Here is a 21,763-nt window from a genome sequence, read left to right as displayed (position 1 = left end):
TGCAAGGAGGAGGGCTGTGGTCTCTGAGGGACAGAGGGGAGTCTGGCCCAGAGGGAAGGGAATACCTGGAGGAGAGTGGGGAAAGAGCTTGAGGAGCATTTTCAGAAGAAGTCCAGGGAAACAGCAGCAAGGTGTGGGACAAAGCAGACCTTAGCTGTTGGTTGGGTTTCTGGGGTGGAACCCAAAGAAAAGGGTGGGCCTGGGTTCCCCTACCAGCCACTAGGAAGTTGCACAGGCTGGGCAGTGAATTGAAAGATTGCCTGGGACAGCCAGCACAGAGAGACTTTGGTACACACTCCGTGCCGCCTCCTCCCCCAGGGGCAAACTACAGTGACCTGGCCAAAGGGCCAAGCCACAAAGAGGGAGCCATCGAATCCTGAGACAGAGTGAGCCCCCAAAGGAAGAGGCATCAGACTGGCAGAGCTAATCCCCAGCCGGAGTGCCCCAATGGTGAGTAGAGCATGCTGTGACGCAGATATGCTGGGAGTTGTGATAAGTGCTTGTTTACATATGCCAGTTATTCAGGTGGTAAATGACAAATGCCATTCTTATGCAGAAGTAACAGAAGCAGCAAATGGCTGTACCAGGAACCTCTTTGAATGTTCAGTGGTCAATTATACAAGAGGGTTTTTTATTTATGCAAAGAGTAATTTATAGGCTATGTATTCACATAGCTGTTCCAAACTATGGTCCATGTATTACCAGGGTTCTTCTTGGTGGTTCAAATGAAGCCTTTTGTGAACCAAGTTGAGAAAGGAAGTGGTCCAGATGTCCTGTCTTAAGAAGTGCTTCAAGTGAAGACTTCGGAGAATCCTTGTGATGAGCCAATTCCTTCATTCTGCTGTGCTTTTTTGTGTGAACTGCTCAAACATCCTTGGGAAGAAAGACTGTTTCTCTGCAAAGGGGAAAAGTGTTTCTGTAAAACCTCATATCAATGCAACAAGCTATTTTTTGTGTGTAAGATAAGCCTAACAAAATGATTTCTCTCAGCGCACCCATTTTTGAGAGAAGTTAGGATCCAAATCCAAAACCCCACCTTAAAGTGCTGGGAGTTCAAATTGACTCAAGTCATAACATACAACCCAAACGCTGTACCATTATGAGGAATCCATTTTAGGGTAAAACAGATTTTACATATCTCACAGTATATTATGTAAATCAACTTTTACTTGCTGTACAGGTTTGGTATAAGCTATACTTGTACTCTGTTTTCTAAACAAGATTTATGTACAAAAGTTAGATGCATTTTCTGGTATTCAAGCTAAATCGTACACATTTAAATATCTCAGAGTGGTAGCCATATTAGTCTGTATCAGCAAAAACAACGAGGAGTCCTTGTGGCACCTTAAGAGACTAAGGGCTTGGCTACACTTGAAAGTTGCAGCGCTGGGAGTTACAGCGCTGGTCGTGCAGCTGTGCAGGAATAGCGCTGGTGTGTGGCCACACTCACAGCTACCAGCACTGGTGTGTGGCCACATTTGCAGCGCTGTTGGGAGTGATGCATTATGGGCAGCTATCCCAGTGTTCAAGTGGCAGCAACGTGCTTTTCAAAAGAGGTGGGTGGAGTGGGGTCTAGTGTGACAGGGAGCGGGGCGAGAGAGAGAGTGGATTTTTGGAGCCAACACTGTGTGTTTAGCTTCCTGCCTTGAAAAAATCAGAAAATGTTTCCAACCCCTTAGTCTTAACTCTTAATTGCAAACAGCCTGCATCCAACACGACTCCCCGCTGTTTCACTCACTTCCTGCCTGCCTCTCATTTGATTGTTTACAGCCAGGTACAGATTGATCACAGCAAACTGGAGCTCTGTTTGTTTTTTAGATAAGCAGCACCGGCAACGGAGCTCTGCGTGGAGCTCGTTCACAACAAAACAAAGAGAGGCTGCATAACAAAACAAAGAGAGTAATTTAGTTAAAAGCATTCTGGGATATCTCCTAATACCCTGGAGGCCAATTAAAGCACTGGTGTGTGTCCACATGCTTATTCCCCAAGCAGACCAGGTGTTCAGCCAGCGCTGCAGCCAGGGAGTTGCAGCGCTGGATGTGCCTTGCAGGTGTGGACAGTTACTAATTGCAGCGCTGGAAAGCCTCCACCAGCGCTGCAACTTGCAAGTGTAGCCAAGCCCCAACAAATGTATTTGGGCATAAGCTTTCGTGGGCTAAAACCCACTTCAGCAGATGCATGGAGTGAAAAATACAGACAGCAGTGTATATATGTTTTATAGCACATGAAAAGCTGGGAGTTGCCTTACCAAGTGGGGGGTCTGTGCTAATGAGGCCAATTTAATTAAGGTGGAAGTGGCCTATTCTCAACAGTTGACAAGAAGGGGTGAATATCAGAGGGAAAATTACTTTTGTAGTGCTAATGAGGCCAATGCGATTCAGGTGGCAATGGGCAACATCCAACAGTTGACAAGATGATGTGAGTATCAGCAGAGGAAAAATTACTTTTTTTTAGTGACCCATCCACTCCCAGTCTCTATTCAGGCCAAATATGATGGTGTCCAGTTTGCAAATTAATTCCAGTTCTGCAGTTTCTCACTGGAGTCTGAAGAAAAAAAATTCTTCAACAAAAAAAACTTCAAAAACAGACTCCAATGAGAAACTACCTACTTTCTGGTATTTTTGATTGCCGTGTTTACTATAAACTCAGCATCTTTTATCCCTTTCTAGCACAGGAAAGTTTTTAGGAGTGCTTTTTAAAAAATGGTGCTCATTTGATTTCAACATAAGATTTAATTATTCCTCAAATATCTATTCATGGTGTTTGTTTTAAATAGGAAAACTTGTTTTTAATGAGGGCCCATTCTGCAAACTCTTTGTCTTTTGTGAGCAATCACACGTGAGACAGATTTTTGTCTGAAGGCTCAGATCTCAACTCTCATATACTGTATCTGGGGAGGGGAGGGGAGATAGGAAACTTCCTTTTATTATGTTGATGGCCAGCCTTCTCCTTAACTAAAATACCCTCCCAAGCATAAGAGATTTTTCCTGTTTCTTTGATCTGTTCTTCTGCCCACTGTCATATCCTGTACTTACAGATCCCTCCCAGACAGTCATTTTCTCCAGTTTTTTTTTTGGGGGGGGGGGGGGAAGGTTGGGAGTGGGAATTGGAATCAGGCTTTTCGTAAAACAATTGTTTTAAAAGTTCTATATTTGTTACCTTCCAGGCCCAGGCTAACCTTTTCTAAATGATTAACACTCCCTTATGAAAACTTACTACTTTTAAAAAATATATTTTTATAGGAGCTTTTCAATTTTACATAACAAGCTATGGGAAAAAGATTTATATATATTCATGAGAGGGCCTGTAATACTATAGAAATGGCATTACTTAGCTATTGCAGCATTCTGTCTCATAAATAAGAGTGAACACTGAAGGGATAATGTTTTTATTCTCACTTTCACTGACATGAATCTGGTTTAATTTGACTGCCTATGGTCCTAATTCTTTAAACACTTCAATGGAATTATGCATGCATGTAGGTAAAGGTCATGTGCCTTGGTAACTGCAAGAACGGGGCCTTTGCCGAGATTCAAAAGTGTAACTGAAATGATGATCTAAAGTGTATTTTTACACTTTAGATCATAATGTGTGCCCTATTGTTTGTTTTGTATTACTGTAGTAACCTCTCCCTTTGATGTCCATAAGAGTTAGCAGGAAGATTTTGATAAACCTTAATTGTAAAAACTTCATTTAAGAGTTTGGATTTTTGTTAGAGATCATTAGAAACCAGGGTAACATTTTCAAAAGGGCCTAAATCTCACTGAAAATCAATAGGATTTAGGTGTCCAAGTCATCTAAAACTAATCAGCAGTGCTCATGTAAATACCTTTAAAATGGCACGTTTTATAAGACAGTTCATGAATTCTATGTGCTCCACCCAAATATTTGACTTTCCAGTTTACAGTAACTTTTTTCTTTTCTTTTGGCTTAGAACATTAAGATGTGAAAAAAATTATCTCACACTTGGGAATAAATAAGATATCGATTGATTGAAGGTTTCTGGTACAGGGCCAAAAATAGAAATATAAGTTTGTGGCCAATGGAATTGTACGTGTTCAGCTGCTTGTGGAATCAAGTCTTTTATCAGCTTTAGTTGCCCCTGCTTACACATGGAATGAGATTCTCATCCCCACTCTGGGCCTTTTAATGCCTGAAAAGACTGTCAGAAAGGCAAAAAGAGGTTTTAAAATCCAGTGATGCATCGGGGAATTCCTCCCTGGAAGTGAGAACGCCAGCTGCAGGCTGTGTTCCAAGGCTGCCCGTGTAAGCCTTAATGTAGGGGTTGTGCTGGGGCAGGGCCTTGGCATGTAGAGCTGTGGAGATTCTGGGCAGTGTTACCCATACAGCAACCCAAGGGGGCGGCTGTAACTTATTGTTGGTATGATAGTGCCTAGGAGTCCATATTGAACTAGGCACTGTACAAACACAAAATAAAAAGGAGAATCATTGTCCCAAAAAGTTTACATAACCGCCCCCATCTCTCCTAGGCTGTGTACATTACAATGGGGGCTGACCTGGCCCAGGTTTCTGGAGCACTCCAGAATCAGGAGTGCAGGGGTCGCTTAAAGCTACCTTTTCTCTGGTTGTGAATTCTGTGCTACACCTACAAGAGCACAGAATTTCACCCAGGGCTGAATTTGGTCCTTTGTAATACACTTAGGCCTTCTCATCTCTCTTCTTCCCCATGGGCCTGATAACCTGCTGCTCAGCACCTCTCGGGACATACCCTATATTCAGTAATGCATCCTTAAACATGTCCCTCTGATTGATCTAGGTTAGACATTCTTACCTTCTTTGGGGAGCACTGTGTAGGTAGTTTCCATGCCACCATGGATATGGTCAGTCACATGACAGTGCAGTAACCAGGTGCCAGGGTACTTTGGAAACATTTCCACAGTTTGAAATGTGCCAGGGAAAAGGTCAAAGACATCGGCCCGGTAAACTCCAGTTTGCTTCAAGGGGAAAAGTAACAATAGCAATTACACCTATGTAATGGATAAATACACAGTGCTGCATCAATAGACGGCTGTACAATGGGCTACATTCTCCTAAAATATTGCACAGGTGCTCACTCTCTCTCAGAAGTTATTCAGTGGTCTTAACAGTACTTCTAATGGGAATAAGATGACAAAATTTTGGCCCAGGATGTTAGAAAGACAAGGTGGATGAGGTTATATCTTTTCATGGACCAACTTCTGTTGGTGAGAAAGACAAGCTTTAGAGCTCTGTGTAAGCTCATTCTCCAAGTATGTCAACTCCAGAGCAACCTCACTTCACAGATCCATTAATTCATATGTTCGTAGATCTTCCTTTCAAAATTTCTAACTAAAAAAATGTAACTAGGACAACTGTGTGAGGGGGTGGGGGAAACAATTTTCATATCATGAGTGTGGCAACTTGGAGATAAATTATGGAAGTAGCATGAGACATGTACCTATACTAAATCCCATTATCAAACATTATCTAGCCTTCCCTCATATAAAGGTATTTTGGTCTGAGCAAATATTATTTTTATATATAAATACTGTAACTTGAATTTACAGGACTGTGGTTTAAGATTGTAACATCTCATTCTCTCATAATCCTCATGAAAAGAGTGAACACAGTAAGAAATGAACATAAAAGGAATTTTACCTTGTAATCAAAGCTATGGCCATGAAAATGTGCTGTATGCATGTCTACTTCATTCCCCATTCCCATCAGGTACCAGCTTACTTTATCTCCAACATGCATTGTAAGACCATGCAAGTTTCCAAACAGTTTTCCATTAATGGCTGGGGAGAGAGTGATACAAAACACATTTTGTTTTATTGTTATCTAGGTTTTAATGGCAGAGGAATTTGAGAGTTTAATGCTAGTGGTAGGCAACCAGAACTACTTTGATTGTCCCTTTAAAAAAAATAAAGGCACTGACTGAATGTACTGTCCCTATCAAATAAGGAAACCTATGAGGATAGGATCTAATGATATGCTACATCCCACTGTTGCTCAGTGGGAAAAGAGGCTAGAAGAGTGCTCTACCCTAGCATGGGCCTGATACTGCGAGGTCTTGTGAATCTTCAGCTCCTGTGGAATACAGAATCGAAGCTATCAGGAGATGCTCAGTACCTTTCAGGATTAGGCCTTATATTATCACTTGGCCCCACATGTTTGTTCGCTGATGAAATTTAACAATTTATGTTGATTTTAGGGATTAGGATTTCAACCTAGATAACCTTTTTATGGGTAAAAAATTAGAATATGATAAAACCATATTTTATATTTCAGTATTTTAATTAAAATGGAACTTAAGCATATGTTTAAGTGCTGTCCTGATGAATAAGGGTTCTTGCCTGTCTGAGTAAGGCTTGGGCCCGATAACGGGGCATCCATTAAAGCTTGGAAAGTCACATATACACCCAGAACCAAAAGATCACAAGACTTCAGAAACAAATTTGACAGCCAGAGATTTCAAAGATACAGTGTAATGAAATTGGGAAATGTACCATGCATTTTATTGCTTTCAATAAAGTCCTCATCTTCTTTGTTTACTGTGCCTGGATTGGCAGAATAAGTTTTGATATTTTCATCCAAGTACCAAGACTCGTTTTCATCAAAAACCATAAAAAGAAGAGCAAATTCAACTCTCTTTTGCAACAGAAATGTGGGCAAATACTTCTTGTGACAGACGACAAGCGTCCCTATTAATCCACTGAAGGTATCCTGAAAACACAAAAACAAAATTCTCATGGGTGCTTTATCTAAGTAGAATGAGCTTTAATAGCTGACTGAAATACTCAGTAGTAACAGCATCACTACTGAGAATGCATTTTTGGCATTTGGTAATTGACAACTGAACAAGGAAATGTCACAGATAAAGAGGAGGGTTATTCACAAGGTGTGTGGGGCAGCACAAGGTGCAATACAGCATAAACAGCAACTGTTTCTTCTCTCCGTATATTGTAATTGTTGCTAGAGTTAATGTTACAAAACAGCTTCAATTTTAATCCTGGTTTAACTTGCTTGTCTCTTTCCAAAACTTATTAGAGATATTTTTTGTACTTTGTCTCCATTCTAGGGTGACTTCAACTAAACACATATGCAATAACCTCTGCTTTCAGATTATTTTGTTGTTGTTTTTTGGCACCATTGTGCTCAATTTGCATGTGGCATTGTGACAGTTTTCCATGCAAATGACCAATTACATATTTGCTCCGTTAATTCTTATCAGAATTAATCAGCTCTTTCGCTTTCAAGGATTTTTAGGATGGTTGCTTTAAATATTAGTTTAGGCTAACCAGTACATAATAACAGGAATGCAGTGACTCAATATGGAATTATTATGCCCTTTAAAGTAACAAGTCTGTCTAAATAGCAGCAGTCACAGGGGCTTTGATTTTAGCAGAGAAAACAGAAAATGGAAGAGTTCAAACTCCTTTCCTTTTCACTGTAAAGGAATTTATTTAACTGTCATTAGAAATGTACCTTAACTTTATCCACAACTGAGTAATAAGCCCAAGGAATACAGGAGGGATCTCCTTTCCCAGAACCAGATCGGTCAGGGATTTTCCAGACATATGTTCTTGTTTCACCTGAATTAAGTAGATATTAGTGTATTTTAAACATGTATTCACTTTGTTCACCCTGTCCACAATTTTATTTATTCAAATAAGTTGATGGCAAGTGATTCAAAGGATGTTGTCAAGGATTTTAGGTCTAAAAAATTGACCAAGTTGATGGGTTCTCCTCCCCCCACCCTCCAGTTGACAATCAAATCATGCTTCCCAGGACATTTTAACAAACAACCTAGTGCAAGATACAATTCATTGCCCTTCAGGAAAAGTTATCATCTAAGAAGTAGTCCTGAAACAGATGGTATTTTAATTTTACAGTTTATTTTTGCATGAACTTCCTCCTCTTGAGTGCAGCTGTGGCTGACTCATTTATTGTTATTTCCCTTCTGCGGATACCTGAACTCTTGCTCAAATCCCTTTGTGTGATGGCACTATTCAATTCTGCCACTTCTTAGCAAAGTAACTCTGTTTTCTATGAAGAAGACAGAGACCCCAGAATAATTTTTGAAATAATATAGAAATTGCATAGGCAAAACCATGTTGTTCTTACATGGCCAAATCTCCCATTTTTTTCAATGGGAGACTTGCCTGTTTAAGGACTGTGAACTGTGACTGCAGGATCTGGCACTGTACTTCTAAGGCCAAGTCTACACTAAAAAGTTAAGTTGACCCAGCTACGTTGCTCAGGTTGTGAAAAATCCAAACTCCTTAGTGACATAGTTAAGCTGTCCTAACCCCCGGTATAGATAGCACTAGCATGAGGGAAAAAATCTTCTGTTGACCTAGCTACTGCTTCATGGGAGGTGGATTAACTATGGCAACAGGAGAATCCCTTCCATCACTGTAGTGCAGTGGTCCCCAACCTTTTCTGTGGGGCGGGCGCCAGACGACTAGCTGCCGAGGACCGTGGCTGCTGGACAAGCAGCCGCCGAAATGCCGCCGTGAAGCAGTGTTATCAAGAGGTGTCACCACCGAAATTCAGCCAGATTTCGGTGGTAGCCCTTCTTGACATTGCCGCTTCTTGGAGGCATTTCGGCAACTGCTTGTTTGGCAGCCAGTAAGCGAGCACGCATAGATGCCCCGGCGGGCGCCATGGCACCTGTGGGCACCGCATTGGGGACCCCTGCTGTAGTGAGTGTCAGCACTGAAGTGCTCTAGCAGCACAACTATAGTTGTCCCACTGTTGCATTGTAAGTGTAGCATAGCGTAAGATACAGTGCAAGAATTGTAAATGAGGAGCATTACATGCTAATTAACCAATAGTTCTATGAAAATATTATAACTGATTGTATTTTCGTGAAAGCAATACCAGCTTAGTAAAATTGCAGTGGCTGAGCGGAAGAAGGTTTTTTTGTTTGTTTTGTTTTTGTTTTTTCCCATCCTAAGCCTTATTAACCAGCTTGAAGTTTGCTGTGAGCACAGTAGAGTAAGTGATATAGTTTACCTGGCTGAGTTACAGCAACAGTGGAACTGTCCGTTTTCACTCCGTGGGCATGTATTGAATAAGGTCTCGTGGCCAAATTCTTAAAAACAATTGTAACTTTGTCGCCTACGTTTGCAAGAAGCAATGGACCTGTTGGGTTGAAAAGAAAGACAAATCTTTCCCAGCTCGAAAGATGGTCACACCAGTAAAAAGGCCGCTTCTTATGTTGTGTGAACATGCAGCAGAACTAGGCACGAGGTCTCCACTCTAATACCTAGCCCAGGAAAACTGAGTCAAAATCTGGTGAATTATTCATTACGGAAAGAGTAGATTCAATAAGCACAAATCATGTGTGTATAATAATTGTAAATTGTTTATTAGACTCAGATTAAGGCCAGAAGGAACCATCCTGATTATCTAGTTTGACCTCCTGCACATCGCAGGCCGCAGAACCTGTCCCATCCACTCCAGCAATAGGCCCATAACCTCTGGCTGAGTCACTGAAGTCCTCAAACCTTGATTTTAAAGCTTTCAAGTTACAGATAATCCACCATTTACACTAGTTATAACCAGAAAGTGACCAGCGCCCCATGCTGCAGGGGAAGACAAAAAAAACCAGGGTCTCCACCTGTCTAACCTGGGGGGAAATTCCTTCCTGACCCCAGGTATGGTGATCATTTAGGCCCTGAACATGTGGGCAAGACCTATCATTTGGACCCCCAAAAGAATTCTCTGTAGTAACTTGGAGCTCTCCCCATTGTGTGTCCCATCTCCAGCCACTGGAGATACTTGCTAATAGACACAAATGGTATATGCCACTGTAGGGAACCTTATACTATCTCCTCCATAAAACTGATCAAGCTCTGTCTTGAAACAAGTAAGACTTTTTGCACCCTCTGACCCCCTTAGAAGGCTGTTCCAGAACTTCACTTCTCTAATGGTTAGAAACCTGCATTTCATTTCAAACCTAACCTTGCTGATGGCCAGTTTGTATCCACTTGTTCTTGTGCCAACACTGGCCCTCAATTTAAATAACTCCTCTCCCTTCCTGGTGTTTCTCTCAGATGTATTTATAGAGAGCAAACACATAACCCCTTGGCTCGCTGAGCTTAAGTTTCCTCTAGTAAAGCATGTTCTCCATTACTCTGATCATCCGAGTAGCACTTCTCTGCACCTGTTCTATTTTGAATTCATCCTTCTTAAACATGGGAGACTAGAATTGCACGCAGTATTCCAGGTGAGGTCTCATCAATGCCTTGTACAGTGGTAACAACACTTACCTATCTCTACTGGAAACACCTCGTCTATGGCAGCCTAAGATTGAATTAGCCTTTCACGGGCACATCACATTGGCAGCTCATAGTCATCCTGTGATGGACCAGTATACCCACGTCCCATTGCTCCTCCTCTGTTGCTTCTGACTAAGTCCCCAGTTTGTAGCAAAAACTCTTGTTGTTCATCCCTAAGTGCATGACCTTGCACTATTTAAATCTTATCCCACTTCTATTATTCCAGTTTTCAAGGTCATCCAAATCTTCTTATATGATATTCCAGTCCTTCTCCATATTGGCAATACCTCCCAACTTTGTGTCATCTGCAAATTTTATTAGCACATGCTGTCTTTTTGTGCCAAGGTCATTAATGAAAATGTTAAAAAGATTGGCCCTCAGACCTATCTTTGTGTAACTCCATTAGTAACCTCCTTCCTGACAGTTCACCTTGCAGTATGACCTACTGTTAGTGTTACCAGGTGTCCAGTTTTCGAGCCATTAAAAGTCCAGGTGGCAGGGCTGGCAGGCTTCCTACCTGGCTGCATGCAGCTCCCCGCAAGCGGTGATATTTGCCTTGGCTCCTAGGTGGAGGGATGGCCACCCGGGCTCAGTACACTGCCCGGCCCTGAGCACTGGTTCCCATTGGCCAGAAACCACAGCCAATGGGAGCTGCAGGGGTGGTATCTGCAGGTCAAGGTAGCGCACAGATCCACCTGGCTGCGCCTCTGCCTAGGAGCTGAGGGACACTTCGCCACTTGCAGGGAGCTGCCTGATGTGAGCACCCCCTGGAGCTCACATCCCTCACCTCCTCCTGTGCCCCAACCCCCTTGCCTCAGCTTGGAACCCTCTTTCACACTCCAAACTCTTCTGCCCCAGCCCAGAACCCCCTCCTGGACCCCAAATCCCTCATCCCTGGCCCCACCCCAGAGCCCGCACCCCTAGCTTTTGCTCCAGCCTGGATCTACCTCCCGCAACCTGAACCCTCATTTCTGGCTCCAACCCAGAGCACGTACCCCCCCACACACCACAACTGCACCCAAAAGCACAGATTATAATGTAATGTGATAGTTGAATGTGTACGACAGCAGCTTAAGCTAACTGATAATTTCAACTAATGGACATAGCTGATGTATTACTCTGACCAATATTTTCAAACTTGTGTCTGAAGTGACTCACCTAAGTCGGTAGCCTAATTTTCAAAGGTGCTGAGCATCTGCAGCTCTCATTGAAATCCGTATGGATTTAGCTGTCCAATCTTAGGCCAGATTTGAAAATAGTGCTGTATATACCTTAAATATAATGCATGCGTTCATAAATTGGGATTTCCTCTTCTACTGCAAACACAGGTCCAATCTCACTTACATCTATGTAAATCAGGACTAATTACATTCAAGTCCTATGGAGGTATACTAGTGTGAGTAGAAGCAGGCCCGCTGTTGTTTTGCCTACTCTCTAGTTTGTCTTGTAGTCTGGAAATCACTGTATTCTGATAGATGAAGTCTGCATTTCTGTAAATTTATTATGACCATACCTAAAATTTCCAGATGCTGCTGCTCCTCTGCCCTTTCCTTGGGCGTGCTGAACGTCCTGTCGGTGTATTCTCTATAAACAACTTTCTTGTACTTCGAGCCAATGAACTTTTCTTCTTTATTTAAAAATGGATTTCCAGGGCTAGAGGAAAGGAAACAAACACAGGAATTCAGTAAAAGCCTCTTTCTGTGTTCCTACAGCATCCTTCACGAAGGTGTGTCAGAGCCCTGTACAGTTAACCATAATAAAGTTGCAAACACAGCTATATGCTACAGTAAATGTACCACTGAAATGGCTGTTTCTACTGTACAAATATGTTTTGTTGTGATGTGCCTCTGGCCCATAAAGAAAACAGCCACTGGGAAGAAGCTAGAACCTCAGCAGAGATTAGGAGGCCTACAACCACAAAGGTTCAAATTCAGCAGGTGCACATTGACTTAAATGGACCTGACCAACTTGTGTATTTAAACATTAGGTCCCTGCCCATGTATCTGGCTGAACTGAGACCTTGGTTATTTTGTGTGGGGCTAGGCTGATACAGAAGCTGTTCTCCCCAGAAGTGGCTTTGGCACCTAAACCGCCTCACTCTAGGAGGGGGGATTCCCAGCTTTGGATCACAAGCAGACATGGGTGCTGCCACATCCCTGGTTTGAAGTGGTTTCCATCATATACAGGGTTTACAGTTTGGTTGAATGGCTCTCGGCACCCCCACAATGTAAATTGTTCCAGCATCCCTACAAGCAGAGAGAGGTGCCTCACTGCAGCCTGCAATTTGGTGCCTGTGACACTTTCTCAGGGTATCCTGGACTGTGGGTCACCATGTCCCCCCAGCCCTCCGCCTCAGCGAGAGAGTCTTGCTGGTATTAAACTTAGGGTAGGTTTACACTTACCTTCCTGGTCGACGTGGTGAGTTCGACTTCTCGGAGTTCGAACTATCGCGTCTGATCTAGACGCGATAGTTCGAACTCCGGAAGCGCTGCGGTCGACTCCGGTACTCCACCACTGCAAACGGCAGTCTGGACGGGTGAGTAGGTCGAACTAGGGTACTTCGAATTCAGCTACGCTATTCACGTAGCTGAATTTGCGTACCCTCGTTCGACCCCCCTTCTTAGTGTAGACCAGGCCTTAGTGTATCTCTTAGCTCCCTGACAATGTCTGTTAGCCACCCAAACAAAAACTCCTCGGGGCTCTGCGAGCCCTTGCTTTGCCTTGGAGATTAACACTTGGTGTACTCTGGGCCCCAGACACCTCAGAAGTGTCTCTCCCCCTGTTGTGTCCAGTCCCCTCCATGGACACACTCAGTAATAATCAGGTTTGTTAGTATACACACACCAGCTTGTTCGATTCCATTATAACACCTCAGCACTGTAATCTGTTTATACTGAAAGCAAGTATAAGTTATGAACAAAGGTTCAGATTTTAAGAGTGAGACAGGGTAATACGTTACAAATAAAACAAGTATAACACACTTCACTAGATTAAAAATCATAACTCCTAGACAAGGTTAGCTTGTTAAAGCAAAGTCCATTGTCTAGAACCCTCTGTGGTTCTAGTCTCCAGTGCTTTGCATACACCATGAGCAGGTGGATGGGAGACTTAACTTACAATGCTTAATTTACAATTGACTGAGAGATGCACGTCTTACATTCTGTCTGGGAAAAGACCTGTTTGTCAGCTCTCCCCGGTTAGACTTTAAAGTATAATTACAGTATTTATACATAACTTTTTAAATATCAGTGCATGCTTTTCACAACAATATCCATGACCAGTGTGATACCAGCTTTCATTTGATACCTTACAAGATGCTATTTATGGATGAATGCCATGAAAGCAACATGTTGGGTGTAGTGAGTTTGTCAGGCCAACTAGGAGTTGCTGACAGAGTAATGCAGTTGGCACCAATGGGCCTCTGTGTCACAGCACTGACCCTGTGGGAGAAGCCAGGCTTAGGACCCCCCTGGTGGCATCTCCTATTGGCGGGCTTAGATGGCTCCCCACCTAGCACACTGGCTTTTGTGGATCCCATACTTAAGTATCTATCTCTTCCCATTCATTGTACAGGGAACCTGGGCATCTATAACTCAGTCTTTGTGGATTACAATAATTTTCAGGTATCAGAGGGGTAGCCGTGTTAGTCTGGATCTGTAAAAAGCGACAGAGTCCTGTGGCACCTTATAGACTAACAGACGTATTGGACCATGAGCTTTCGTGGGTGAATACCCACTTCGTCAGATGCCAAAAAGGTGCCCAAAAATTAGGTGTTGCAATTCTCAGTGTTCCAGTACCTAAATCCTTTTGTGGACCCAGACTCAAGTGTCCCCAAGGATAGGAAGAAACCTGCAGAGCTCTGCAGGGACTGAGAACTGCTGGAGGACAGGATAGTTAATTGAGAAAACAATAAAATGGGGGACAGGGGAACAGCTGAATGGAAATATGAACAAACTAACAGGTGTAAATATAAACAATTACTTAGTGTATTTCATTAGCCTTGCCTGGAACTGGAAGCTGGACAATTTTTAGTAGGCAGTGAATACCACGGCTGGGACTCAGTCACAAAACACCCTCACTCTCAGTGACATGAGCTCATAACTGGGGCAAAACAATCAATCAGCTGACTGAGACAATAATAGTAGTAGTAGTAATACATCTAGGCTAAGGCCTCATAGTGATGCAGATCTGGTTATGGGGTAACAGTTCTCCTTAAAATAAAGGAGTTTATACATATGTGGGAAGTAAAGAAGAGAAGGGTAATTAACCTTGGTAAATGTTTACCATCTAAACCCTGCGTGAGGTTCTCCAAGCAAGTAGGCAAGATGTTACATACAAGTGTTTGTGGCACTATATACCTCAACACCCCCATATTCACCACTGTCGTGTAATCATGATATGTTTTGTACAAAGTATGTCGTGAGGTATTATAGGAACAGTCATGATCCGCTGAAACCCATTGTTCGGTCAAAATATGTATATTATTAGTGGGTATGAAATTCAGATTTTGCTGTAGGGTTGTTGAAATATGTTGTAAGTTTGGGAGTCTCCATTGCTAGTTCTTTAGTGACAACAATGGCGGTGAGCCACACCCCACCAGGTGTTACAGGACCATTAATCAGCACGGGAGTTGTAAACAAGGGTTTTTACAATTCTGTCAGAGAAGCACCACACAATTGGGATTGCTCAACCCTGTGACTCAGGGCCCACCAGGAGATGCCAGGGCTAGTTTCCTCTGTGTCCCCCCCCCCCCCCCCACACACACACAAAAGTTAGCCCATGTCTACACTGGCAATTTACAGCGCTGCAACTTTCTTGCTCAGGGGTGTGACAAAACACCCTCCTGAGCGCAGCAAGTTTCAGTGCTGTAACATGCCAGTGTAGACAGTGTCCCAATGCTGGGATCCGTGCTGCCAGCACTGGTAGCTACACCCCTCTTTGAGGTGGGTTGTTGGTTTTTTTTGTTCGTTTGTTTTAGAGCACATTAGCGTTGCTAATGTAGACGTGCTGTTAGTCTCAAATATGTTGGTGATGGGGTTTTTGGATATTCATTATTACCTTTCCTCATGGAATTCATGCCTCTCATGTTCCCATGTCCTGTTGGGAGAATAATCCCATTCAACTTCCACTGCTGCAATATAATAAGTCTTTTCATGCAAATACAGCGATGGAGACAGATTCCACCAACTGCATTTTTGCACTTTGTATTTCTGTTTCATGCCCCCGGTGTAGTGATCTGTTGTCAAGCACTCCACTTCAAAAACCCCTAGAGCGAGACACACACATAAGAAGCAAGGAGATTAAAAGGAGATGACAAATAGGTTGAGGGTTCCTATGTCTGTGCTGTATCACCTGTGTTGATTTAGACTATAAACTATTGAAGCACAGACTATAAGCTCTAGCAACATGCAAGGTGCTTGTCCAATGGTCCTACTCATACTAGTAAACATGTGTAAATACTGGCAGAATTGAGGCCTTAGATTGTGCTGTCCTTCACCCCTCTCAGAGAAATAGGCACTGAAGGAAGGTGCCAATCTCTCTGTTTAGCAATTCCCAGGAGAGAAGTCAGTCAAATTGGGCACCTAAGTAACTTCTCACTCCATACACAACAGCTGCACGTGGCGGGGGTTCCCCCCTTATTGGTTAGAGCAGGTTGCCTAGGCTGTGGGAGACCCCGGTTTAGTTTTTACCCCTTCTCTGCCAGAGGCGGGGGAAAGGATTTGAGCAGGGGTCTCTGACCCCTCAGGAAAGCGCACTCACTAATCACTGAGCTATGGGATATTCTGATGTGGGGCTCTCCCAGTTTGTCCTGGTAAAGCTCTTTCCCTATGGCTAAATAATGAAAGAGTGATTTGGAGCAGGGGTACTGGAGCCCTTCTGAGGTACTGGAGCCCTTCTGAGGTAGATTTCCTAACCACAAAGTCATTTTTTCTCTCTCTTTCTGAGACCCAATGAGTGTTCCATTGTGAATAAATACTTAATAGCCAGAGGCTGCCTACCAGATCTGGCCCTGTGTCCAACATAGGCAGCTAAATGCCTGTCTTCCCCTGGTTTGTGGATTGCTCTGGGGCTTAGGTGGGAGATGCCTGGAATGAGGTACCAATGTTCCTGCCCAGAGACAGAAACTTAGGTACTGAGGGAACTTCTATCCTGACAGTTAGTCACTAGAGTTTAAGAGTTAATTGTGATTCCAAAAAACCCTGCTGGAGACAAACTGGGATTTAGGTACCTAAACCCAAGATTTAGGTGCCTGAATCTGGGCTTTAGGTGCCTGAATCCGGGCTTTAGGTGCCTAAATACCTTTGGATTTGGGCCAACATCTAAAACTGTTCTCAGCTTTACACCTTCTTTCAGTCGTCCTGTTCTGTAGTAAGCAATGCTCCCTAAAGTGGCGGTCCTCACACTTTCATTCTGGGGAGCACTTTGGAACAGAATTACCTTCTCTTTGCCTAGCAACTCATTGCTTGGCTCAAATTGACTAGATTGTGGCCTGACCTACACAGCCAGCCAGGCAAGGATACAAGGAGATTCCACTTCCTGCTCTTCTGTGTTACTGCATAACCTCCCAGCACCTTGGGTTTGGAATCAGAAGGACCGGCACACCCACTACCTCCCTCCAAACAAGAAGGCAAGGAGTGGGTAGAGTTTTGATTCCAGCTATGTGCTGGCCAGCACAGCCTAGCTGGCGCAGGGAGAAGTGGGGGAAGCAATCTACTACTAATAATGGGCAATAGGGAACAGGGAAAGACTTGTCTGCCTGAGGTATGATTCCTTCCCTGTACTGCTTCTGGGAAGCAAAACTACCCACACCTTTCACAGGGCATAATGTACAAGCATAATCTAGTGCTAAAATGTGTCATTTTGCAAAGCACTGGGAGGGCTCCACTGGCTACTGGTGGTCCATGGTTCATTGTCAGAGAACTACTGCCATAAAATGATCAACAATGAATTTCCTGGTCTAAGCTGCTAATATTACATTTGCTACGGTAGATGCCTATATCAGAGGCAATGCTACAAAGACCTGAGTTCCCACGCTAAAGGGGAAGCACAGTAAGGATGGTCATTTATTCACCTTCAGAGTCAGGCGTCATAATAGCTGTAAGAGTGGTGTGTGGAAACAGGTTTGTTGTGTCCCTTCTTCTTCCTTTAGTTAGGAAAGTGTTTTCGGAGAAGTAGATCCCATGGATATCAACCTCCGATCCCAAGCCAATCAAATGCCAAGAAACAGTGTTTCCTTTACACATCTCAAGGCCAGGCTGGTTTCCATACATATATCCATTAATAGCTACAGGAAAATTGTGAAAGCCAAAAGTATTCTGATTAGTGCATGTAACACATTTTCTGTTGCCCCCATATTTGGTAACACACGTTGGATAATGTGGTTTCCTAGTCTGGCAAAATGTAACCTTGTCCTCTTCTATTATTGTCAGAACATAGCAACTTCTAAACTTTCTATTTTTTTTATAAATAAAATATTCAGTAACTTTGAATTACATACTTAATTTTCTTTGAAAGTATGAGTCTGATGAAAAGCCACTGGGGAAATAGGACCTTTCAATTCAACAGATCAGCTTCCTCTGTGTATTCAGGAACCCATTTGCAGACTTTACTGACTAAAATACAGTTTCACTGCTTTTTACTCCTGCTATCACTTCAGGGCTAATACAGCTAAGAGAGAATGAGATGGATTCTATTCCGTCTTGGGTATTAAACGTAATTAAGTGTCAGCTACACCTGTGCAAACCTAGCAATGGCAATAGAGCTGCACAAGTGTCACTGACGGCCTAATTTCAAGGCAATGGGGGTTGCACAGGTGTCAATGAGACCAAAACTGGGCTTCCTGAATTTGGTGATGAGGCACAAAAAATAAACGAATGCTTGATGCCCAAATCCCAGCTAGAGTGTGCGGGGCTGGTAATTTGGGGAGGAGGAGAGGAACACATCTTGAAATCTGAATGTATTTGATCTAGACAATAAGGGACAATAAGCATGAAACTCCATCATGCCATTGTTAAAGACTCAGTTTGTGGAGTAGCCTTCACTTTAAGGTGAATTTTTAATGCTGTTGGAAGGTGCCAGAATCAGCCCTTGAAACTAAGATCCTTCATTTATCCACATAGCTGTCTGCCTCTGCTGTATGTTTTCTCACACTACCCAATCCATGTCCTTCAGCCCACCCTTGGAAGGACACCCCTTAGGGCACTTCACACTTCATGCTCATTCAGTCTTCTCTCTCTCTCTCTCTGCCGAGACTGCCATGAGGGGTGCATATCAGTGCTAGTAGTGGTGTAGATGCCTGTCTAGAGATCATGGACTTGTTCCCTGAGACACTGAACAACTGTCAGCTGGGGCTGAATTGTGAAGCGGTGGCCTAACAGCTTATTACTGTACATGAGGGGAGTTGTAGACTATAACTGAGTACAAACACATCCTCAAACTGTTACTTAAGTGACCTATATCCACCATACAATGGATCCACTATAAATCCTCAATGAATGCTTAATATTCAGTTTGCATTAATTAGTATACAATAATATTCTTCATATATCTACACCAGTTAGTTGAACTGTACTAAGCACAATCTTGTCCCTTGCTGCAATCTGCTAGGGCAGAGGTGGGCAAACTATGGCCCACGGGCCACATCCGGCCAGCGGGACCGTCCTGCCCGGCCCTTGAGCTCCTGGCCCCTTCCCCGCCAGTGCTCTGGGTAGCAGGGTTGCTTGCTCCTGCCAAGCAGCACGGCAGCGTGTCTGGCTCTGGCCGAGCGGCGTGGCTGTCAGACATGCTGCTCTGAGCAGCATGGTAAGGGGACCGGGGGGGGTGGATAAGGGGCAGGCAGTCCCGGGGGGCAGTCAGGAAACAGGGAGCAGGGGGCAGTTGGATGGGGCAGAGGTTCTGGGGGATGGTCAGGGGATGGAGAATGTGGGAGGTGTGGGGGTTGGATAAGCGTAGGAGTCTCAGGGGCGGGGATGTGGATAGGGGTCAGGGGACTGGGATCAGGGGGGTTGGGTATCGGGTGCGGTCCTGGGGGCGGTTAGGGGAGGGGGCTCCTGGGAGGGGGCAGTTAGGGGACAAGGAGCAAGGGGGGGTTGGATGGGTCTGGTGTTCTGAAGGGGGCAGTCAGGGGGTGGGAAATGGGAGGGGGCAGATAGGGGGCAGGGGCCAGGCTGTTTGGGGAGGTACAGCCTTCCCTACCTGGCCCTCCGTACAGTTTTGTAACCCCAATGTGGCCCTCAGGCCAAAAAGTTTGCCCACCTCTGTGCTAGGGAGACATTTTTCACTATATTTATACACTGTTGTACTGCAAAAGAGCTTGTTACAAGTAATTCCTTAAAAATAATTAAACCACATTTTCAAAATAGTCACAATGCAGCCTCTAACTTTCTACATAGAAACATGTAGCAGTGTAATTCTGCACACAATAGAACTTGCTTGAACTGAGATAAAGGTGTGTGTGATACTGACAACATGCTATATAAAGAATTTGCCTATTTAGTTATAATAAAATTAAGTCCTTACAGTGCATCTTATTGGACTCCTGGAAGTCCTCATCTTCCTTGTCAATGTCATTAGGATTTATTAGAAACATCAAAATGTTGTCATCCAAATACCAGCTCAGATTCTCATCAAACACTGTAGCAAGTAGGAAAAACTCCTTGTTTACATTTTTCTGTGGATAAGAACCAGCACACACAGAAAAAAAAATGAGTAAAATAAAGGACATCAAAGGGCTTCTATTGGTAAATTGCTTTGTGAATATATTTACCATAAAGGAGGCATACATAAATATGGATGGATAGATAGAACCTTTCATCTGAGGAACTCAAAACTCTCTACCACCCGACCTGGTCTGTAGCTACTCTTCTGCCAACCTGTCTCATTACTGACCTGCAGAGACCACCCCTAGAGATGAGGGGGAACCTCAGTATCTGTATCATTCAAGTCCCTGGCCTCCCTGCTGAGATTTGCCAGCCAGGATGCCATTTGGTGCCAGTGGCTTTGTGATATGTACATCAGCCCATCAGGGACTGGACTAGAATCCTCATTTCATACTGTCCAACAAACACCCATTAAATAGTGACGACAATCAATAGTCATTGCTTACCATGATCTAGAAATAGCTCATTCCCAGTTCTCTACTGAATAATCCCACCACCCCAAACAAAAAAGACACACATCTTCCCACCCACCCCACAAAAGCCCCCTCCCAACCCCCAAGAAAAGCATGTTTAGCCTGGCAGGCTTTTAAAGTCACAGTTCAGGAGGGGAAAGCAGATTGGGTTAGAGTGATGTAAACACTTTCACTTTCTCCCTGAGTTACCTGTTTCCCAGAGGGAAGCAGAGTTCCTTTCCTGCATACTAAGAGAGGGCCCACAAGGCCAGAGTTGGTGTCTTTGACTGAATCTGCAGCTGAATAGTAAAGCCAGGTTAAGCAGTTTGGATCTTCCTGGGTGGGACCCACATCTTCTGATACCTTCCACTCGTACATATATGTAGCACCAGGACTCACGTGTGACGAAGGAGCTTCAGTGCCTGTTATAAAATCAGCATTAAAAATCAAGTTCAATAGCTAACCTCCCGGTCATAAACACAATTACTTTGATCACAAATGCATCAAACTCTACAACTGCTCGTTCTCTGCAGGAATCTCCTGGTTTCCATAGTCACCTCCAGAGATGGTATGGTACAGTGCACCCTCGTTGCCCTTGCTGTAGCTCACACCATGAGGCTGAATGCTGAATGGGTGGCTGCCATTGTTCTTGAAGGTCACCCTGATGATGTCGCCCACTTCGGCCTTGATGACGGGTCCTTGTAAAGAGCACAGATTTCAATGGTCAGACTGTTTTGATCCAAATGTACCCTGATCTTAGCCAATTGAAAAGTGCTTTGGGATCTAGAATACACTGCTGCACATACAGCTGCAGGGGGCACTGTACTGGAGTCCAGTACAGGCAGCTGGGTTCCAGCTTTCGTTAAGGGAGAAGCTATGGGGACTGGATGGTTGTGGGGACAGAGAGAGGCTACTTATGAAGGAAAGGAAGGCAGAGGAAACTGAAGGGAAGATGGGTACAGCAACAAGAAGGGTTGTGGCGAGTATTCTCTTCAGCTAACCATAGCCCTAGACAGTACAGGGAATGAGAGAGGTACGGTCTGACCCCTCTCTCTTTTCCAGAAGGTGTAATTTGTCCTAGGCAACAGCACATATAACCCCAACCCTATAATCCTTTTGCTGCCCGAGCACATCCTCCATCTCCTGCTGGTATCCTGCCCATCACAGACATCAGCTCTACCGCAACCTCCCCCCATTAGTTCATGTACTTCTTCACTCACCCCTCAACAGAAGTAACCGAGTCAATGAAAGCACCACCTGCTCTCCTACCATTCATTCTTTTACTCTGTAGCAGATGCCAGGCACCACCTCCCTGCTCATTCATGGAGCTGACTTAACCCTCTCAGTGCCAGTATAAATGGTCATTTCCACCCTTTCTCCCATA

The 21,763-nt window shown here is 43.9% G+C and overlaps 1 protein-coding gene across 1 annotated transcript in view; it reads right to left on the bottom strand.

Annotated features, from left to right (window-relative positions):
• Nucleotides 1-610: 610 nt before the first annotated feature.
• The window catches only part of LOC120372611 (ceruloplasmin), a 37,973-nt gene continuing 16,820 nt past the window's right edge, over nt 611-21,763 (bottom strand). Inside the window, exons 8-19 of the mRNA XM_039489855.1 lie at nt 20,937-21,077; nt 20,590-20,801; nt 19,788-19,938; nt 17,341-17,553; nt 15,327-15,534; nt 11,782-11,921; nt 9,001-9,129; nt 7,468-7,574; nt 6,489-6,705; nt 5,638-5,777; nt 4,793-4,955; nt 611-895 (exon numbers count right to left, since the gene is read on the bottom strand). Coding sequence (XP_039345789.1) covers nt 834-895; nt 4,793-4,955; nt 5,638-5,777; nt 6,489-6,705; nt 7,468-7,574; nt 9,001-9,129; nt 11,782-11,921; nt 15,327-15,534; nt 17,341-17,553; nt 19,788-19,938; nt 20,590-20,801; nt 20,937-21,077 — 1,883 coding nt within the window. The 3' untranslated portion in view covers nt 611-833. The remainder of the gene's footprint in view (nt 896-4,792; nt 4,956-5,637; nt 5,778-6,488; nt 6,706-7,467; nt 7,575-9,000; nt 9,130-11,781; nt 11,922-15,326; nt 15,535-17,340; nt 17,554-19,787; nt 19,939-20,589; nt 20,802-20,936; nt 21,078-21,763) is intronic.

This window comes from Mauremys reevesii, linkage group 9 (genome assembly GCF_016161935.1).
Source record: "Mauremys reevesii isolate NIE-2019 linkage group 9, ASM1616193v1, whole genome shotgun sequence".
Lineage (NCBI taxonomy): Eukaryota > Metazoa > Chordata > Testudines > Geoemydidae > Mauremys > Mauremys reevesii.
The sequence above is the reverse complement of the archived record's forward strand: the minus strand, read 5'-3'. Positions and strand labels throughout refer to the sequence as shown.